General features: G+C 50.1%; 1 protein-coding gene across 3 annotated transcripts in view; it reads left to right on the plus strand.

Annotated features, from left to right (window-relative positions):
- The window catches only part of CHMP3 (charged multivesicular body protein 3), a 67,298-nt gene extending 53,125 nt beyond the window's left edge, over positions 1-14,173 (plus strand). For all 3 annotated transcript variants that reach the window (XM_075346780.1, XM_075346771.1, XM_075346762.1), the window contains one exon: positions 11,699-14,173. In XM_075346780.1, the coding sequence (XP_075202895.1) occupies positions 11,699-11,838 (140 nt within the window). In that variant the 3' untranslated portion in view covers positions 11,839-14,173. The remainder of the gene's footprint in view (positions 1-11,698) is intronic.
- The last annotated feature ends 1,007 nt before the right edge of the window (positions 14,174-15,180 follow it).

The following is a 15,180-nucleotide window of genomic DNA, read 5'->3' on the forward strand; positions in this document are numbered from 1 at the left end:
ATGCTCCCTTCTCACCCCACTCTGGTCGGCGGTGTTGTTAAGGTTGAGGTGCCCATTGCGGGTACAGAGGCTGGAGCCCACATGCTGTTTTCCTTCCCCATCCCTGCAGGGCTCTGGGTGAAGTGGGATCCATAATCGGTCTCCAGACACTGGGACCGTGCTCCCTCCGCAGCCCCTGGGAATCTGCTGGACAGGAGCTGGGTACATCAGGGACATGGCCCTGCTACTGTGAGGTACTCTGTGTCCCCTTGGGGACGGCGCATGGAGCGCTTGTGTCATACACGCTGCAGCACTGCTGGGCGTGTTAGTGCGCCGGGACTACCGCGCTGACCGCGCTTGTTGCCGGCCGCGCTTATACTCTAGTCCCCGGCTTCTGCGGCCTAGTACCGCATATTCCAGGTGCTCTGTGTCCCCGTTGGGACGGCGCATAAAGCACCTTGGGCCCAGACGCTGCAGCGACTGCGGCGTGCGTGTGGGTCCGGGACTACCGCGCCGACCGTGCACTGCCGGCCGGCCGCGATTTCAACTTTAATCCCCGGCTTTTGCGGCCTAGTATGGGATTCTCCCGCCCCCAGACCTGCCAGTCAGGGAAAAGGGCGGGACGGTCGGTATGACGCCGACAGTGAGGGCTGTAGTACATTGAGCTGTCCTCCGCCCCCCTCACTACCCACGCTGAGGCACCAGATTCCCGCACTTTTTTGTGACTACGCCCACGCCTCCCTCCTCCTCAGAGAACGCCGTCAGCCATGTTTTTCAGCAACTTCTGGCTGCAGCTGAGGGAGACCCGGGGCAGAGAATCTGGTGGCTACAAGCCACATCCGCAGCCCCTGCCGGACAGGAGACTGAGTATCGTCAGGGACACCCTGCAGCTACAGGTACTCTGTGTCCCCGTTGGCACGGTGCATGAAGCACCTTGGCCTCAGACGCAGCTGCGACTGCGGTGTGCATTTTTTGTCCGGGACTACCGCGCCGACCGTGCCTGTTTGCCGGCCGCGGTTTTTACTTTAGTCCCCGGCTTTTGCGGCCTAGTGTGTTAAACTCCCGCCCCTGAGCCTGCCAGTCAGGGAGAAGGGCGGGATGGTCGGTATGTTGCCGACAGTGAGGGCTGGAGCACACCTCGCTGTCCTCCGCCCCCCCCTCACTGATCACTATAGACCACCGGATTCCCGCAGACAGAGCCCTGCATCATAACGTAGGGAGGGCTGGAGCATACGTTGCTATCCTCCTTCCCCCTCACTGAGCACTGGGGGGCACCAGTTTTTCAAAGGTGGTCTTCCTAGGGTGTTGTCCCCCCCTTGGTGCCGCAGTGTGTGTGTGTGTGTGTATGTGTATATATATATATATATAGATATATATATAGATAGATAGATAGATAGAGATAGATAGAGATAGATAGAGATAGATAGAGATAGATAGAGATAGATAGAGATAGATAGAGATAGATAGAGATAGATAGAGATAGATAGAGAGAGAGAGAGAGAGAGAGAGAGAGAGAGAGAGAGAGAGAGAGAGAGAGAGAGAGAGAGAGAGAGATGGAGATATATAGAGATATATAGAGATATATAGAGATATATAGAGATATATAGAGATATATAGAGATATATAGAGAGATATAGAGAGATATAGAGAGATATAGAGAGATATAGAGAGATATAGAGAGATATAGAGAGATATAGAGAGATATAGAGAGATATAGAGAGATATAGAGAGATATAGAGAGATATAGAGAGATATAGATAGAGATATAGATAGAGATATAGATAGAGATATAGATAGAGATATAGATAGAGATATAGATAGAGATATAGATAGAGATATAGATAGAGATATAGATAGAGATATAGATAGAGATATAGATAGAGATATAGATAGAGATATAGATAGAGATATAGATAGAGATATAGATAGAGATATAGATAGAGATATAGATAGAGATATAGATAGAGATATAGATAGAGATATAGATAGAGATATAGATAGAGATATAGATAGAGATATAGATAGAGATATAATATGTGTTTATTTATATGGTATATGATTTCACTGTTCGGCAGCATTATTTGTTTTTGGCTGTATACCCTCACTGATTACTCTGCGGACGACAGGCCTTTGATGGCCCAAGGAGGCTTCCTAGCATCAATCGACATCAGGGATGCTTATCTCCACGTGCCGATTGTATCAGGATATCAGCACTTCCTGCGCTTCGACATAGGGAACGAACACCTTCAGTTCGTGGCACTAACTTTCGGCCTGGTGACAGCCCTACGGGCCTTCACCAAGGTCATGACACCTGTGGTAGCGGTCCTACTCTCTCAGGCAATCTGCTGGTCAAGGCCCCCTCTCGGGTGGCATGCCAGCACAGCCTGAACATGGCTCTAGAGACTCTCCAGAGATTCGGGTGGTTCATCAATTTTTCCTAAAGTCAAAATTGACACCGGCCCAATCACTGACATATCTCGGCAAGGAGTTTCATACTCTCTCAGCGATAGTGAAGCTTCCGCTGGATAAACAGCGTTCACTACAGACAGGGGTGCAATCGTTCCTTCGAGCCCAGTCACACCCTTTGAGGCGCCTCATGCACTTCCTAGAGAAGTTGGTGGCAGCAATAGAGGCAGCTCCGTTTGCGCTGATTCATCTGCGCCCACTTTAATGGGACTTTCTCCGCAAATGGGACAGCAAATCGACGTCCCTCGACAAGGACGTTGCTCCTTCTCGGGCAGCCATGGCCTCCCTTCAGTGGTGGCTTCTTCCCACTCTTGTCAAAGGGAAAAGTCCTTCCTGCCCACATCCTGGCCTGTGGTCACGGCGGACGCGAGTCTCTCAGGGAGTCTTCCTCCGCCACAGGGCTCAGGGTACATGGACTCAGCAGAGTCTTCCCTCCAGATCAATGTTCTGGAGATAAGGGCAGTGTTCTAGCCCTAAAAGCGTTCCAGCCATGGCTGGAAGGCAGGCAGATCCGAATTCAGTCGGACAACGCCAAGGCGGTGGCATACATCAACCACCAAGGCGGCACAAGCAGTCGGCAAGCCTTCCAGCAAGTCCGGCGGATTCTGCTGTGGGTGGAAGCCACAGCCTCCACCATCTCCGCAGTTCACATCCCGGGCGTAGAAAACTGGGAAGCAGACTTTCTCAGTCGCCAGGGCATGGACGCAGGGGAATGGTCTCTTCGACCGGACGTGTTTCAAGAGATTTGTTGCCGCTGGGGGAAGCCGGACGTCGACCTATTGGCGTCCCGGCACAACAACAAAGTCACGGCATTCATGGCACGTTCTCAAGATCACAAAGCTCTGGCGGCAGACGCATTAGTGCAGGATTGGTTGCAGTTTCCCTGCCTCACGTATTCCTCCTCTGGCACCGCTGCCCAGAGTGTTACGCAGGATCAGATCCGACAGCCACCGCGCCATCCTCGTCGCTCCAGACTGGCCGAGGAGGTCGTGGTACCCGGATCTGTGGCATCTCACGGTAGGCCAACCGTGGACACTACTAGACCGGCCAGACTTGCTGTCTCAAGGGCTGTTTTTTCCATCTGAATTCGGCGGCCCTCAACCTGACTGCGTGGCCATTGTGTCCCGGATCCTAGCGTCTTCAGGGTTATCTCAAGAGGTCATTGCCACTATGAGACAGGCCAGGAAACCAACGTCCGCCAAGATCTACCACAGGACGTGGAAGATCTTCTTATCCTGGTGCTCTGATCAGAGTTTTACTCTCTGGCCATTCGCCTTGCCCACTTTCTGTCCTTCCTTCAATCCGGAATGGAAAAGGGGGTTGTCTCTCGGTTCCCTTAAGGGACAAGTTTCGGCGCTTTCTGTGTTTTTTTTCAAAAGCGTCTAGCAAAACTCCCGCAGGTACGCACGTTCCTGCAGGGGGTTTGCCACATAGTCCCTCCTTACAAGCGTCGGCTAGAACCCTGGGATCGGAACAGGGTGATACCGGCTCTTCAGAAACCACCCTTCGAGCCAATGAGGGATATTCTCTTTCACGCCTTTCGCAGAAGGTGGTCTTCCTAGTGCAGTCACGTCACTTCGCAGAGTGTCTGACATAGCAGCGCTGTCATGCAAGTCCCCCTTCCTGGTGTTTCACCAGGACAAGCTGGTTCTGCGCTCGGTTCTGGAATTTCTCCCGAAGGTGGTATCATCTCAATCAGGATACCTTCTTACCTTCCTTTTGTTCTCATCCGGTTCACCAACGTGAAAAGGATTTGCACTTGTTAGGTCTGGTGAGAGCACTCAGACTCTACATTTCTCGTACGGCGCTCCTGCGCCGCTCGGATGCGCTCTTTGTCCTTGTCGCTGGCCAGAGTAAAGGGTCGCAAGCTCCCAAGTCAACTTGGCTCGGTGGATCAAGGAACCAATTCTTGAAGCCTACCGTTCTGCTGGGCTTCCGGTTCCTTCAAGGCTGAAGGCCCATTCTCCCAGAGCCGTGGGTGCGCCCTGGGCGTTGCTGCACCAGGCTACGGCTCAGCAGGTGTGTCAGGCGACTACCTGGTTGAGTCTGCACACTTTCACGGAGCACTATCTAGTGCATACCTACGCTCGGCAGATGCCAGCTTAGGTAGGCGAGTCCTTCAGGCGGCAGTTGCCCACCTGTAGGAAGGGGCTCTTTTACCGAGGTATTCTTTTACCCACCCAGGGACTGCTTTTGGACGTCCCAATTGTCTGGGTCTCCCAATGGAGCGACAAAGAAGGGAATTTTGTTTACTTACCGTAAATTCCTTTTCTTCTAGCTCCAATTGGGAGACCCAGCACCCGCCCCTGTTCCCTTCGGGCTGTTTGTTCTTTTGTGTACACATGTTGTTCAGATTGAACTGTTCTTGGTCATGGTTTCAGTTCTCCGAACATCCTTCGGATTGAATTTACCTTAGACCAATTTATAAGTTTCCTCCTTCCTGCTTTTGCACCAAAACTGAGGAGCCCGTGATGCACGGGAGGGTGTATAGCAGAGGGGAGGGGTTTACACTTTTTAAAGTGTAATACTTTGTGTGGCCTCCGGAGGCAGTAGCTATACACCCAATTGTCTGGGTCTCCCAATTGGAGCTAGAAGAAAAGGAATTTACGGTAAGTAAACAAAATTCCCTTCTTTGTCCAATAATGTGGCGTTATCCACATCGTCGGGCAAAATCTCGCAACTGCGCAGAGAACTCGCCAGTTTGCGCAGGCGCACCTATGTTTCTTTGTCGCTCCATTGGGAGACCCAGACAATTGGGTGTATAGCTTCTGCCTCCGGAGGCCACACAAAGTATTACACTTTAAAAAGTGTAAAGCCCCTCCCCTTCTGCCTATACACCCCCCGTGCATCACGGGCTCCTCAGTTTTTATGCTTTGTGCGAAGGAGGCTGACATCCACGCATAGCTCCACATCTTAGTCAGCAGCAGCTGCTGACTATGTCGGATGGAAGAAAAGAGGGCCCATAACAGGGCCCCCAGCATGCTCCCTTCTCACCCCACTCTGGTCGGCGGTGTTGTTAAGGTTGAGGTACCCATTGCGGGTACATAGGCAGGAGCCACATGCTGTTTTCCTTCCCCATCCCTTAAGGGCTCTGGGTGAAGTGGGATCCTAATCGGTCTCCAGGCACTGGGACCGTGCTCCCTCCGCAGCCCCTGGGGAATCTGCTGGACAGGAGCCGGGTATCGTCAGGGACAAGGCCCTGCTACTGTGAGGTACTCTGTGTCCCCTTGGGGGACCGCGCATGAACGCTTGTGCCATACACACTGCAGCAGCACTGCTGGGTGTGTTAGTGCGCCGGGGACTACCGCGCCGACCGCGCTTATTTGCCGGCCGCGCTTATAACTTTAGTCCCCGGCTTTTGCGGCCTAGTATCGCATATTACCGCCCCCAGGCCTGCCAGTCAGGGGAAGGGCGGGACGCTGCACAGGACGTCAGCGCTGAGGGCTGGAGCATACTTTGTATCCTCCTCACTCAGCACCAGATTCCCGCACTTTCTAGGGCACGCCCACGGCCCCCTCCTCCCCACAGAACGCCGGCAGCCATTCCTGTCAGCACTTCTGACGCTGGAGAGGAGACACAGCTCTGGGAGGCTCAGGCAGGGAATCTGGTGATCACACAACCGCTTTGAGCGGTCGGTAAGCAGCACCTGAGGTGCTGGCCCCACTGAGTGCCGAAGTGTACATATATATATATATATATATGCTTATATGCTATACATTTACACTGTACGGTCGCGCTGTTGATTTTTGGCTATATACCCTCCTGGATTGTACTCTGAGGAGACAACAGCATGTCGTCCGCAAAAAGCAAGGGTGCCAAAGCACAGGCTTACTTTGCAACCTGTACCTCATGTGCGGCTATACTACCGGCAGGTTCCACCGACCCTCATTGTGTGCAATGCTCGGCCCCTGTGGCACTTACTCAGCCGGAGCCTCTGCTACTGGTGGCCCAGGTGGAACCACCTGCTACCACTGTCCAGGTGACAGGGACGGAGTTTGCAGTATTTGCTGACAAAGTGTCTGAGAGTATGGATAAATGGTCTGCTAAGATACCAGAGGCCTTACAGTCCAGACCGGTGACTCAGGCCCTGGGCACTGTTGAATCATTGACCCCAGGCCCCCCTCAGTTGGAGCAGCAAAGTGCTCCTGTGGGGACCCATAGGTCCCAGGGTGAGGTCTCTGACACGGACCGCAGTCCCAGGCCGCCTAAGCGGGCTCGCTGGGAAATTCCCTCGACTTCATCACACTGTTCAGGGTCTCAGCAGGAGGACTCCCTGGATGATGAAGCGGAGGTAGCAGATCAGGATTCTGATCCTGAGGCCGCTCTCAACCTAGATACACCTGAAGGTGACTCCATAGTGAATGACCTTATTGCGACCATCAATCAGGTGTTGGATATTTCTCCTCCAGCTCCTACAATTGAGGAGTCAGCTTCTCAGCAGGAGAAATTCCGTTTCAGGTTTCCCAAGCGTACAATGAGTACGTTTCTGGATCACTCTGACTTCAGAGAGGCAGTCCAGAAACACCGAGCTTGTCCAGATAAGCGTTTTTCCAAGCGTCTTAAGGATACACGTTATCCCTTCCCCCCCTGACGTTGTCAAGGGCTCGGCTCAGTGTCCCAAGGTGGATCCTCCAGTCTCCAGACTGGCGGCTAGATCCATAGTTGCCGTGGAAGATGGGGCTTCACTCAAAGATGCCACTGACAGACAGATGGAGCTCTGGTTGAAATCCATCTATGAAGCCATCGGTGCGTCTTTTGCTCCAGCTTTCGCAGCCGTATGGGCACTCCAAGCTATCTCAGCTTGTCATGCGCAGATTAATGCAGTCACACGTACGTCTGCTCCGCAAGTGGTGTCCTTAACCTCTCAGGCGTCGGCGTTTGCGTCCTACGCCATTAATGCTGTCCTGGACTCTGCGAGCCGTACGGCGGTAGCATCCGCCAATTCGGTGGCAGTCCGCAGGGCCATGTGGCTACGTGAATGGAAGGCAGACTCTGCTTCCAAAAAGTTCTTAACCGGTTTGCCATTTTCTGGCGACCGCCTGTTTGGTGAGCGATTGGATGAAATCATTAAACAATCTAAGGGGAAGGACTCATCCTTACCCCAGTCCAAACCAAACAGACCTCAACAACGGAAGGTACAATCGAGGTTTCGGTCCTTTCGGCCCGCGGGCAGGTCTCAATTCTCCTCGTCCAAAAGGCCTCAGAAGGATCAGAGGAACTCCGATTCATGGCGGTCTAAGTCACGTCCTAAAAAGACCGCCGGAGGAACCGCTTCCAAAGCGGCCTCCTCATGACTTTCGGCCTCCTCACACCGCATCCTCGGTCGGTGGCAGGCTTTCCCGCTTTTGCGACGCCTGGCTGCCACAGGTAAAAGACCGTTGGGTGAGAGACATTCTGTCTCACGGTTACAGGATAGAGTTCAGCTCTCATCCTCCGACTCGATTTTTCAGAACATCTCCGCCCCCCGAGCGAGCCGATGCTCTTCTTCAGGCAGTGTGCACTCTGAAGGCAGAAGGAGTGGTGATCCCTGTTCCTGTTCAGCAACAGGGTCGCGGTTTTTACTCCAACTTGTTCGTGGTGCCAAAAAAGGACGGATCCTTCCTTCCTGTTCTGGACCTAAAACTGCTCAACAAACACGTAAAAACCAGGCGGTTCCGGATGGAATCGCTCCGCTCCGTCATCGCCTCAATGTCCCAAGGAGATTTCCTAGCATCAATCGACATCAAAGATGCTTATCTCCACGTACCGATTGCTCCAGAGCATCAGCGCTTCCTGCGTTTCGCCATAGGGGACGAACACCTTCAGTTCGTGGCACTGCCTTTCGGCCTGGCGACAGCCCCACGGGTCTTCACCAAGGTCATGGCAACAGTAGTAGCAGTTCTCCACTCTCAGGGACACTCGGTGATCCCTTACTTAGACTATCTGCTTGTCAAGGCACCCTCTCAAGTGGCATGCCAACACAGCCTGAACATTGCTCTGGAGACTCTCCAGAGTTTCGGGTGGATCATCAATTTTCCAAAGTCAAATTTGACACCGGCCCAATCACTGACATATCTTGGCATGGAGTTTCATACTCTCTCAGCGATAGTGAAGCTTCCGCTGGACAAACAGCGTTCACTACAGACAGGGGTGCAATCTCTCCTTCAAGGCCAGTCACACCCCTTGAGGCGCCTCATGCACTTCCTAGGGAAGATGGTAGCAGCAATGGAGGCAGTTCCTTTTGCGCAGTTTCATCTGCGTCCACTTCAATGGGACATTCTCCGCAAATGGGACAGGAAATCGACGTCCCTCGACAGGAACGTCTCCCTTTCTCGGGCAGCCAAGGCTTCCCTTCACTGGTGGCTTCTTCCCACTTCTCTGTCAAAGGGGAAATCCTTCCTGCCCCCATCCTGGGCTGTGGTCACGACGGACGCGAGCCTGTCAGGGTGGGGAGCGGTCTTTCTCCACCACAGGGCTCAGGGTACTTGGACTCAGCCAGAGTCCTCCCTTCAGATCAATGTTCTGGAGATACGGGCAGTGTATCTTGCCCTAAAGGCGTTCCAGCCGTGGCTGGAAGGCAAGCAGATCCGCATTCAGTCGGACAACTCCACAGCGGTGGCATACATCAACCACCAAGGCGGAACACGCAGTCGGCAAGCCTCACTGGAAGTCCGGCGGATTCTGCTATGGGTGGAAGCCACAGCCTCCACCATATCCGCAGTTCACATCCCGGGCGTAGAAAACTGGGAAGCAGACTTTCTCAGTCGCCAGGGCATGGACGCAGGGGAATGGTCCCTTCACCCGGACGTGTTTCAGGAGATCTGTTGCCGCTGGGGGATGCCGGACGTCGATCTAATGGCGTCCCGGCACAACAACAAAGTCCCGACATTCATGGCACGGTCTCAAGATCAGAGCTCTGGCGGCAGACGCCTTAGTTCAGGATTGGTCGCAGTTTCAACTCCCTTATGTGCTTCCTCCTCTGGCACTGTTGCCCAGAGTGTTACGCAAAATCAGGTCCGACTGCCGCCGCGCCATCCTCGTCGCTCCAGACTGGCCGAGGAGGTCGTGGTACCCGGATCTGTGGCATCTCACGGTGGGCCAACCGTGGGCTCTACCAGACCGACCAGACTTGCTGTCTCAAGGGCCGTTTTTCCATCTGAATTCTGCGGCCCTCAACCTGACTGTGTGGCCATTGAGTCCTGGATCCTAGCGTCTTCAGGGTTATCTCATGAGGTCATTGCCACTATGAGACAGGCTAGGAAACCAACGTCCGCCAAGATCTACCACAGGACGTGGAGGATATTCTTATCTTGGTGCTCTGATCAGGGTTTTTCTCCCTGGCCATTTGCCTTGCCCACTTTTCTTTCCTTCCTTCAATCCGGATTGGAAAAAGGTTTGTCGCTCGGCTCCCTTAAGGGACAGGTCTCAGCGCTCTGTGTTTTTTCAGAAGCGCCTAGCCAGACTTCCACAGGTACGCACGTTCCTGCAGGGGGGTTTGTCACATAGTCCCTCCTTACAAGCGGCCGTTAGAACCCTGGGATCTGAACAGGGTGCTGATGGCTCTTCAGAAGCCACCTTTCGAGCCAATGAAGGATATTTCTCTTTCACGCCTTTTGCAGAAAGTGGTCTTCCTAGTAGCAGTCACATCACTTCGGAGAGTGTCTGAGCTAGCAGCGCTGTCATGCAAAGCCCCTTTCCTGGTGTTTCACCAGGACAAGGTGGTTCTGCGTCCGGTTCCGGAATTCCTCCCTAAGGTGGTATCCCCCTTTCATCTCAATCAGGATATCTCCTTACCCTCTTTTTGTCCTCATCCAGTTCACCAATGTGAAAAGGATTTGCACTTGTTAGATCTGGTGAGAGCACTCAGACTCTACATTTCTCGTACGGCGCCCCTGCGCCGCTCGGATGCACTCTTTGTCCTTGTCGCTGGCCAGCGTAAAGGGTCACAGGCTTCCAAATCAACCCTGGCTCGGTGGATCAAGGAACCAATTCTCGAAGCTTACCGTTCTGCTGGGCTTCCGGTTCCCTCAGGGCTGAAGGCCCATTCTACCAGAGCCGTGGGTGCGTCCTGGGCTTTGAGGCACCAGGCTACGGCTCAGCAGGTGTGTCAGGCGGCTACCTGGTCGAGCCTGCATACTTTCACGAAACACTATCAGGTGCATACCTATGCTTCGGCAGATGCCAGCCTAGGTAGGCGAGTCCTTCAGGCGGCGGTTGCCCACCTGTAGGAAGGGGCCGTTTTACGGCTCTATTACGAGGTATTATTTTACCCACCCAGGGACTGCTTTTGGACGTCCCAATTGTCTGGGTCTCCCAATAGAGCGACAAAGAAGAAGGGAATTTTGTTTACTTACCGTAAATTCCTTTTCTTCTAGCTCCAATTGGGAGACCCAGCACCCGCCCCTGTTCCCTTCGGGCTGTTGTTATTTGTGTACACATGTTGTTCATGTTGAATGGTTTCAGTTCTCCGAAATTTCTTCGGATTGAATTTACTTTAAACCAATTTATAACTTTTCCTCCTTCTTGCTTTTGCACCAAAACTGAGGAGCCCGTGATGCACGGGGGGTGTATAGGCAGAAGGGGAGGGGCTTTACACTTTTAAGTGTAATACTTTGTGTGGCCTCCGGAGGCAGAAGCTATACACCCAATTGTCTGGGTCTCCCAATTGGAGCTAGAAGAAAAGGAATTTACGGTAAGTAAACAAAATTCCCTTCTTTCGGCTTTGTCCACAATAGGGCAGATTGAAGTGCGCCTGCACGAACCGGAAATATGTCTGCGCAGGCACGAGGTTTTGCCCACCTACATGGATGGCGTCCAAGGCACAGGAGGAGGGAGAAAGGAGGGACAGCAGGCGCAAAGTAGGATGCCCATCAGACAGGACTGGACAATTTACATACAGGGCAGGATATTTTATAAAGGTATTTGTGGGGTCTACAGAGGGTGTCAGGGGGGTAACATGCACCTTAATGGAATGCAGCGCAGGCGCTGCTTAAGGTGGTAGTTTTAGTTTAGGAGGCCCAAATCTGATGAAACCTTCCCTTTTAAGTAAGGCAAGGTAACGTGAGGGAAATTAAATATCATTATAAAAAACTGTCAGAGCAAAGCCCTGCAGCTTACTCATTGATCCCAGTGTAAGACCACGTACCTTCAACCCCGACGCGTGTTTCGGGTGCGCTTTATAAACTGCCTGGTCAATTATGAACTCTTTATTTTCACTTTAATTTTGCTGATTTTGCATAATTTGTTCTGATACGAATGGTTCCATGTTTTCCAGGGGAGTTGGGCAAAGCTCCCAGCAAAGTCACAGATGCCTTACCGGAGGCCGTCATGGAGGGAGCCACAGCCGCTATGGAAGACGAAGAGGAGGAAGACTTGGAAGCCATGCAGACCCGCCTCGCTGCCCTCCGGAGCTAATGACTGTACAGACTCTATTCTTTATTTTACTTGTCACTTTCTTTTGTGAAAGTATTTTGGGTTATATATATATATATTTACTATATAAATCTACTTGCGGCTTATTAAAGGTGGCAGATTCCTGCTGTCCTTTCCCCCCCCACCCCCGGATCACAGTACTCTAGCCCTTAAGGAGGCACTCGGTGGGGATGACTCCGACCGCGTCTCGCTGTCCGCCATGCACTCGTCTTACCTTTCTGCGGCTGGATAAACCGTGACGACCCGCTGGGTGGGATGGAAGGACAATGGGCTCAGAAGCGGGGTTTGCATCTGGTAAATAAATGACAAATGTATAACTATCTTTATATAATCTATATTTTAATTTTTCTTGTGTCGTCCGATGTCTCGGATGAGGCCTATTGATTTACTATAAAAAATGAAGGACTGTACGAAACGCGTGGGTATGTATCATTGCCATTTCATGCCTGCTAGAATTGGTCTGATATCTACTTTTATATCTGACCTGGATTGGAAATACCGTCCAGCCCAGATCACATATCATACACTCCAAACTATCGGATCCGTTCTGCTAAACGTCTTAGTGGTCAGTACACGGACACGGAACTTGTATAAATCGTCAATACGTCCTCATATTACATTGGCATGGAAATTAGAATGCTTACCGCGTATACTTCTACATGCAGCCTCATCTTCCCTAGCCGGCTCCAGATGATGGTGACTGTAAGACTCCCTGCAAGATGCAGGTGACTATATCTGACCGCTGCCCGAAAAGATTACTGCTCTGAAGGACGATTGTTTGTTTTTGTTTTTTTCCCCTGGCATTTGCCACTTATGTGTTAATGTACTAATCAGTTTTTCTGAATTATTTCACTAAGGTACAAGAATAGAAACGCTAATAAATATAATATATATATATATATATATATATATATATATATATATATATATATATATATACATTATATGTCCCTGGTCAGACCACTACAACTTGCTGCCCGCTATGTCGGAGCACGCTGACACTTTAAGCTTGAGCCAAATGACTAAAACCTTAGATAAGTGTGTACTGTGGTTTACACTCTAAGGAATGGGGGTTGGGGGGTAGGTTTTAGGGTATGCGCACATGATCTCTTAAAGAGGACCAACCACCAGGATTTTCCTATATATACTAAATCCACTGCTATACTGGCACTATCATCCTGATTCTATACATACCTTTTAGTTGTGAGATTGGATGTCTAGTTTCTGAAATATAGGCAAGTAAAGGCTGTGAAATACACTGTTACTTGATTGATAGCAGCTACAGAATATCTAATAGGGGAGTTATGTTTTGCTAGTTATTCCTGCCCCTGACTGCTGCCTGTCCTTCCTACTCATCTCTGTTATTACACGGTGAGGAAGGACAGATGGGCGGGAATAACTAGCAAAACCCAACCCACCTATTAGATATTCTGTTGCACCTCTCATCAAGTAACTGTGCATTTTACAAACTTTACTTGCCTATATTTCAGGAAGTATACATCCGATCTCACAACTAAAGGTCTGTATAGAATCAGCATGATAGCGCCAGTATAGCACTGGCTTTAGTTTATATAGAAATTCCTGGTGGTTGATCCCTTTAATTCTGAGGTTTTCCTAGGCGGTCGTTTTTCCTGAAGAAGTGTCGCTGGTGTGATGCTCACCCCCTGTATTCTTTCTCTGAGTCAGCCGGAAAGGCTGCGTCCGTCCATCCGTGGACAATAAATAGTGAAGCAAAGCCATCAAGAGCTCCGGGATCGGGGGAGGTCTCCCTAACCACCTGCAGCTGGACGGAAAAAAAGCGCGTCTATCGCTTACCATCCAGAACCTGCATTGCAAGAGACGATCAGGAGAGATGTAAAGCTATAGAACGTGACAATATAAATTGTAATGCAAAAGGATTATTATATTGTTCTGCCCTTTATTAAAAAAATGTCACCCATCTTTATTCTTGAAATACTGTAGGCGCCCTCTTTGTATAATGGCGCACAAGTGGTCGTCTGCATCCGGCAACACTCGGGTTTCTTTTGTTTTTGTTTTTTGTTTTTTGTTTTTTTACGGGTTGTCCAGGATTAGAAAAACATGGCTGCCTTCTTCCAAAAAAAAACAGGAAACACATCTTGGTTACGTTTTTGGAAGACGAGTTTCTAATCTTGGACCATTGCTTTAAGAAAACATCGCCCTCCTTTTTTTATGACTAGGAATGATTGACCCTGGTGTAGCGGCCGGTGCAAGTTATTTCCTGATTGATGCGATATTCTTATTTTTCTTTTTTGTTTATTATGATACTGAAAGTATATTAAAGGTGATTTCTAAAATGCTTGCTTGGTTGTATTTGTCAGCGCTTACCTATACATAAACATTGATCTTGCATTGCCTTAGAGGCAGGAAAAATTGAGTAGTTTGGTTCCAGTAGGTGGGTGAAACCTTAGTGCCTGCTTCCTAGGAGCAACAGCATACGCCCATGGTCTCCACTACAAGAAAGAGATTTTACAGTGGGTACCTGTGAGGATTATAATGAAGAATATGACATTTATATGTCAGCTGTCACTATTCATTTACACACCCCCTGCTCTGCAGCAAGAAATTCCCCAGATCTCGTCGCCAAATGGCCAGGTAATAAATCCAATCAAGACTAAGGAAGCCAGAGCAGCTCCCGTCCGGTCAAGAGTATTCAGCCAGGGTAATAGGCGGGTATCTACAAGTTTTACAACCAGCTGCAAACAAGAATCCTAGACTTTGAGACTCCTGTATAAGTTACAATATTAGGGAGCACTTCACTCCCACATATTGGGCAGGTATATTTACGGCTTCACAGCGATGAGACGCCCGTCACACATTTTCTATTAATAGTGCGACGTGCGAATCAGCTCAAAATCGACTTCAAGAGAAGCCCACAGACCTATCATGTTTCATAACTATGGATAAATCAAATCATAACTAGAAATATGATGGTCATATCTTCGGTGTAAGGCACTCAGGAGCGGAGATACAGTCATGTGAAAAAGTTTGGGCACCCCTATTAATGTTAACCTTTTTTTTCTTTATAACAATTTGGGTTTTTGCAGCAGCTATTTCAGTTTCATATATCTAATAACTGATGGACTGAGTAAAATTTCTGGATTGAAATGAGGTTTATTGTACTAACAGAAAATGTGCAATCCGCATTTAAACAAAATTTGACCAGTGCAAAAGTATGGGCACCCTTATCAATTTCTTGATTTGAACCCTCCTAACTACTTTTTACTGACTTACTAAAGCACTAAATTGGTTTTGTAACCTCATTGAGCTTTGAGCTTCATAGGCAGGTGTATCCAATCATGAGAA

The sequence above is a fragment of the Anomaloglossus baeobatrachus genome, chromosome 1, assembly GCF_048569485.1.
Source record: "Anomaloglossus baeobatrachus isolate aAnoBae1 chromosome 1, aAnoBae1.hap1, whole genome shotgun sequence".
NCBI lineage: Eukaryota > Metazoa > Chordata > Amphibia > Anura > Aromobatidae > Anomaloglossus > Anomaloglossus baeobatrachus.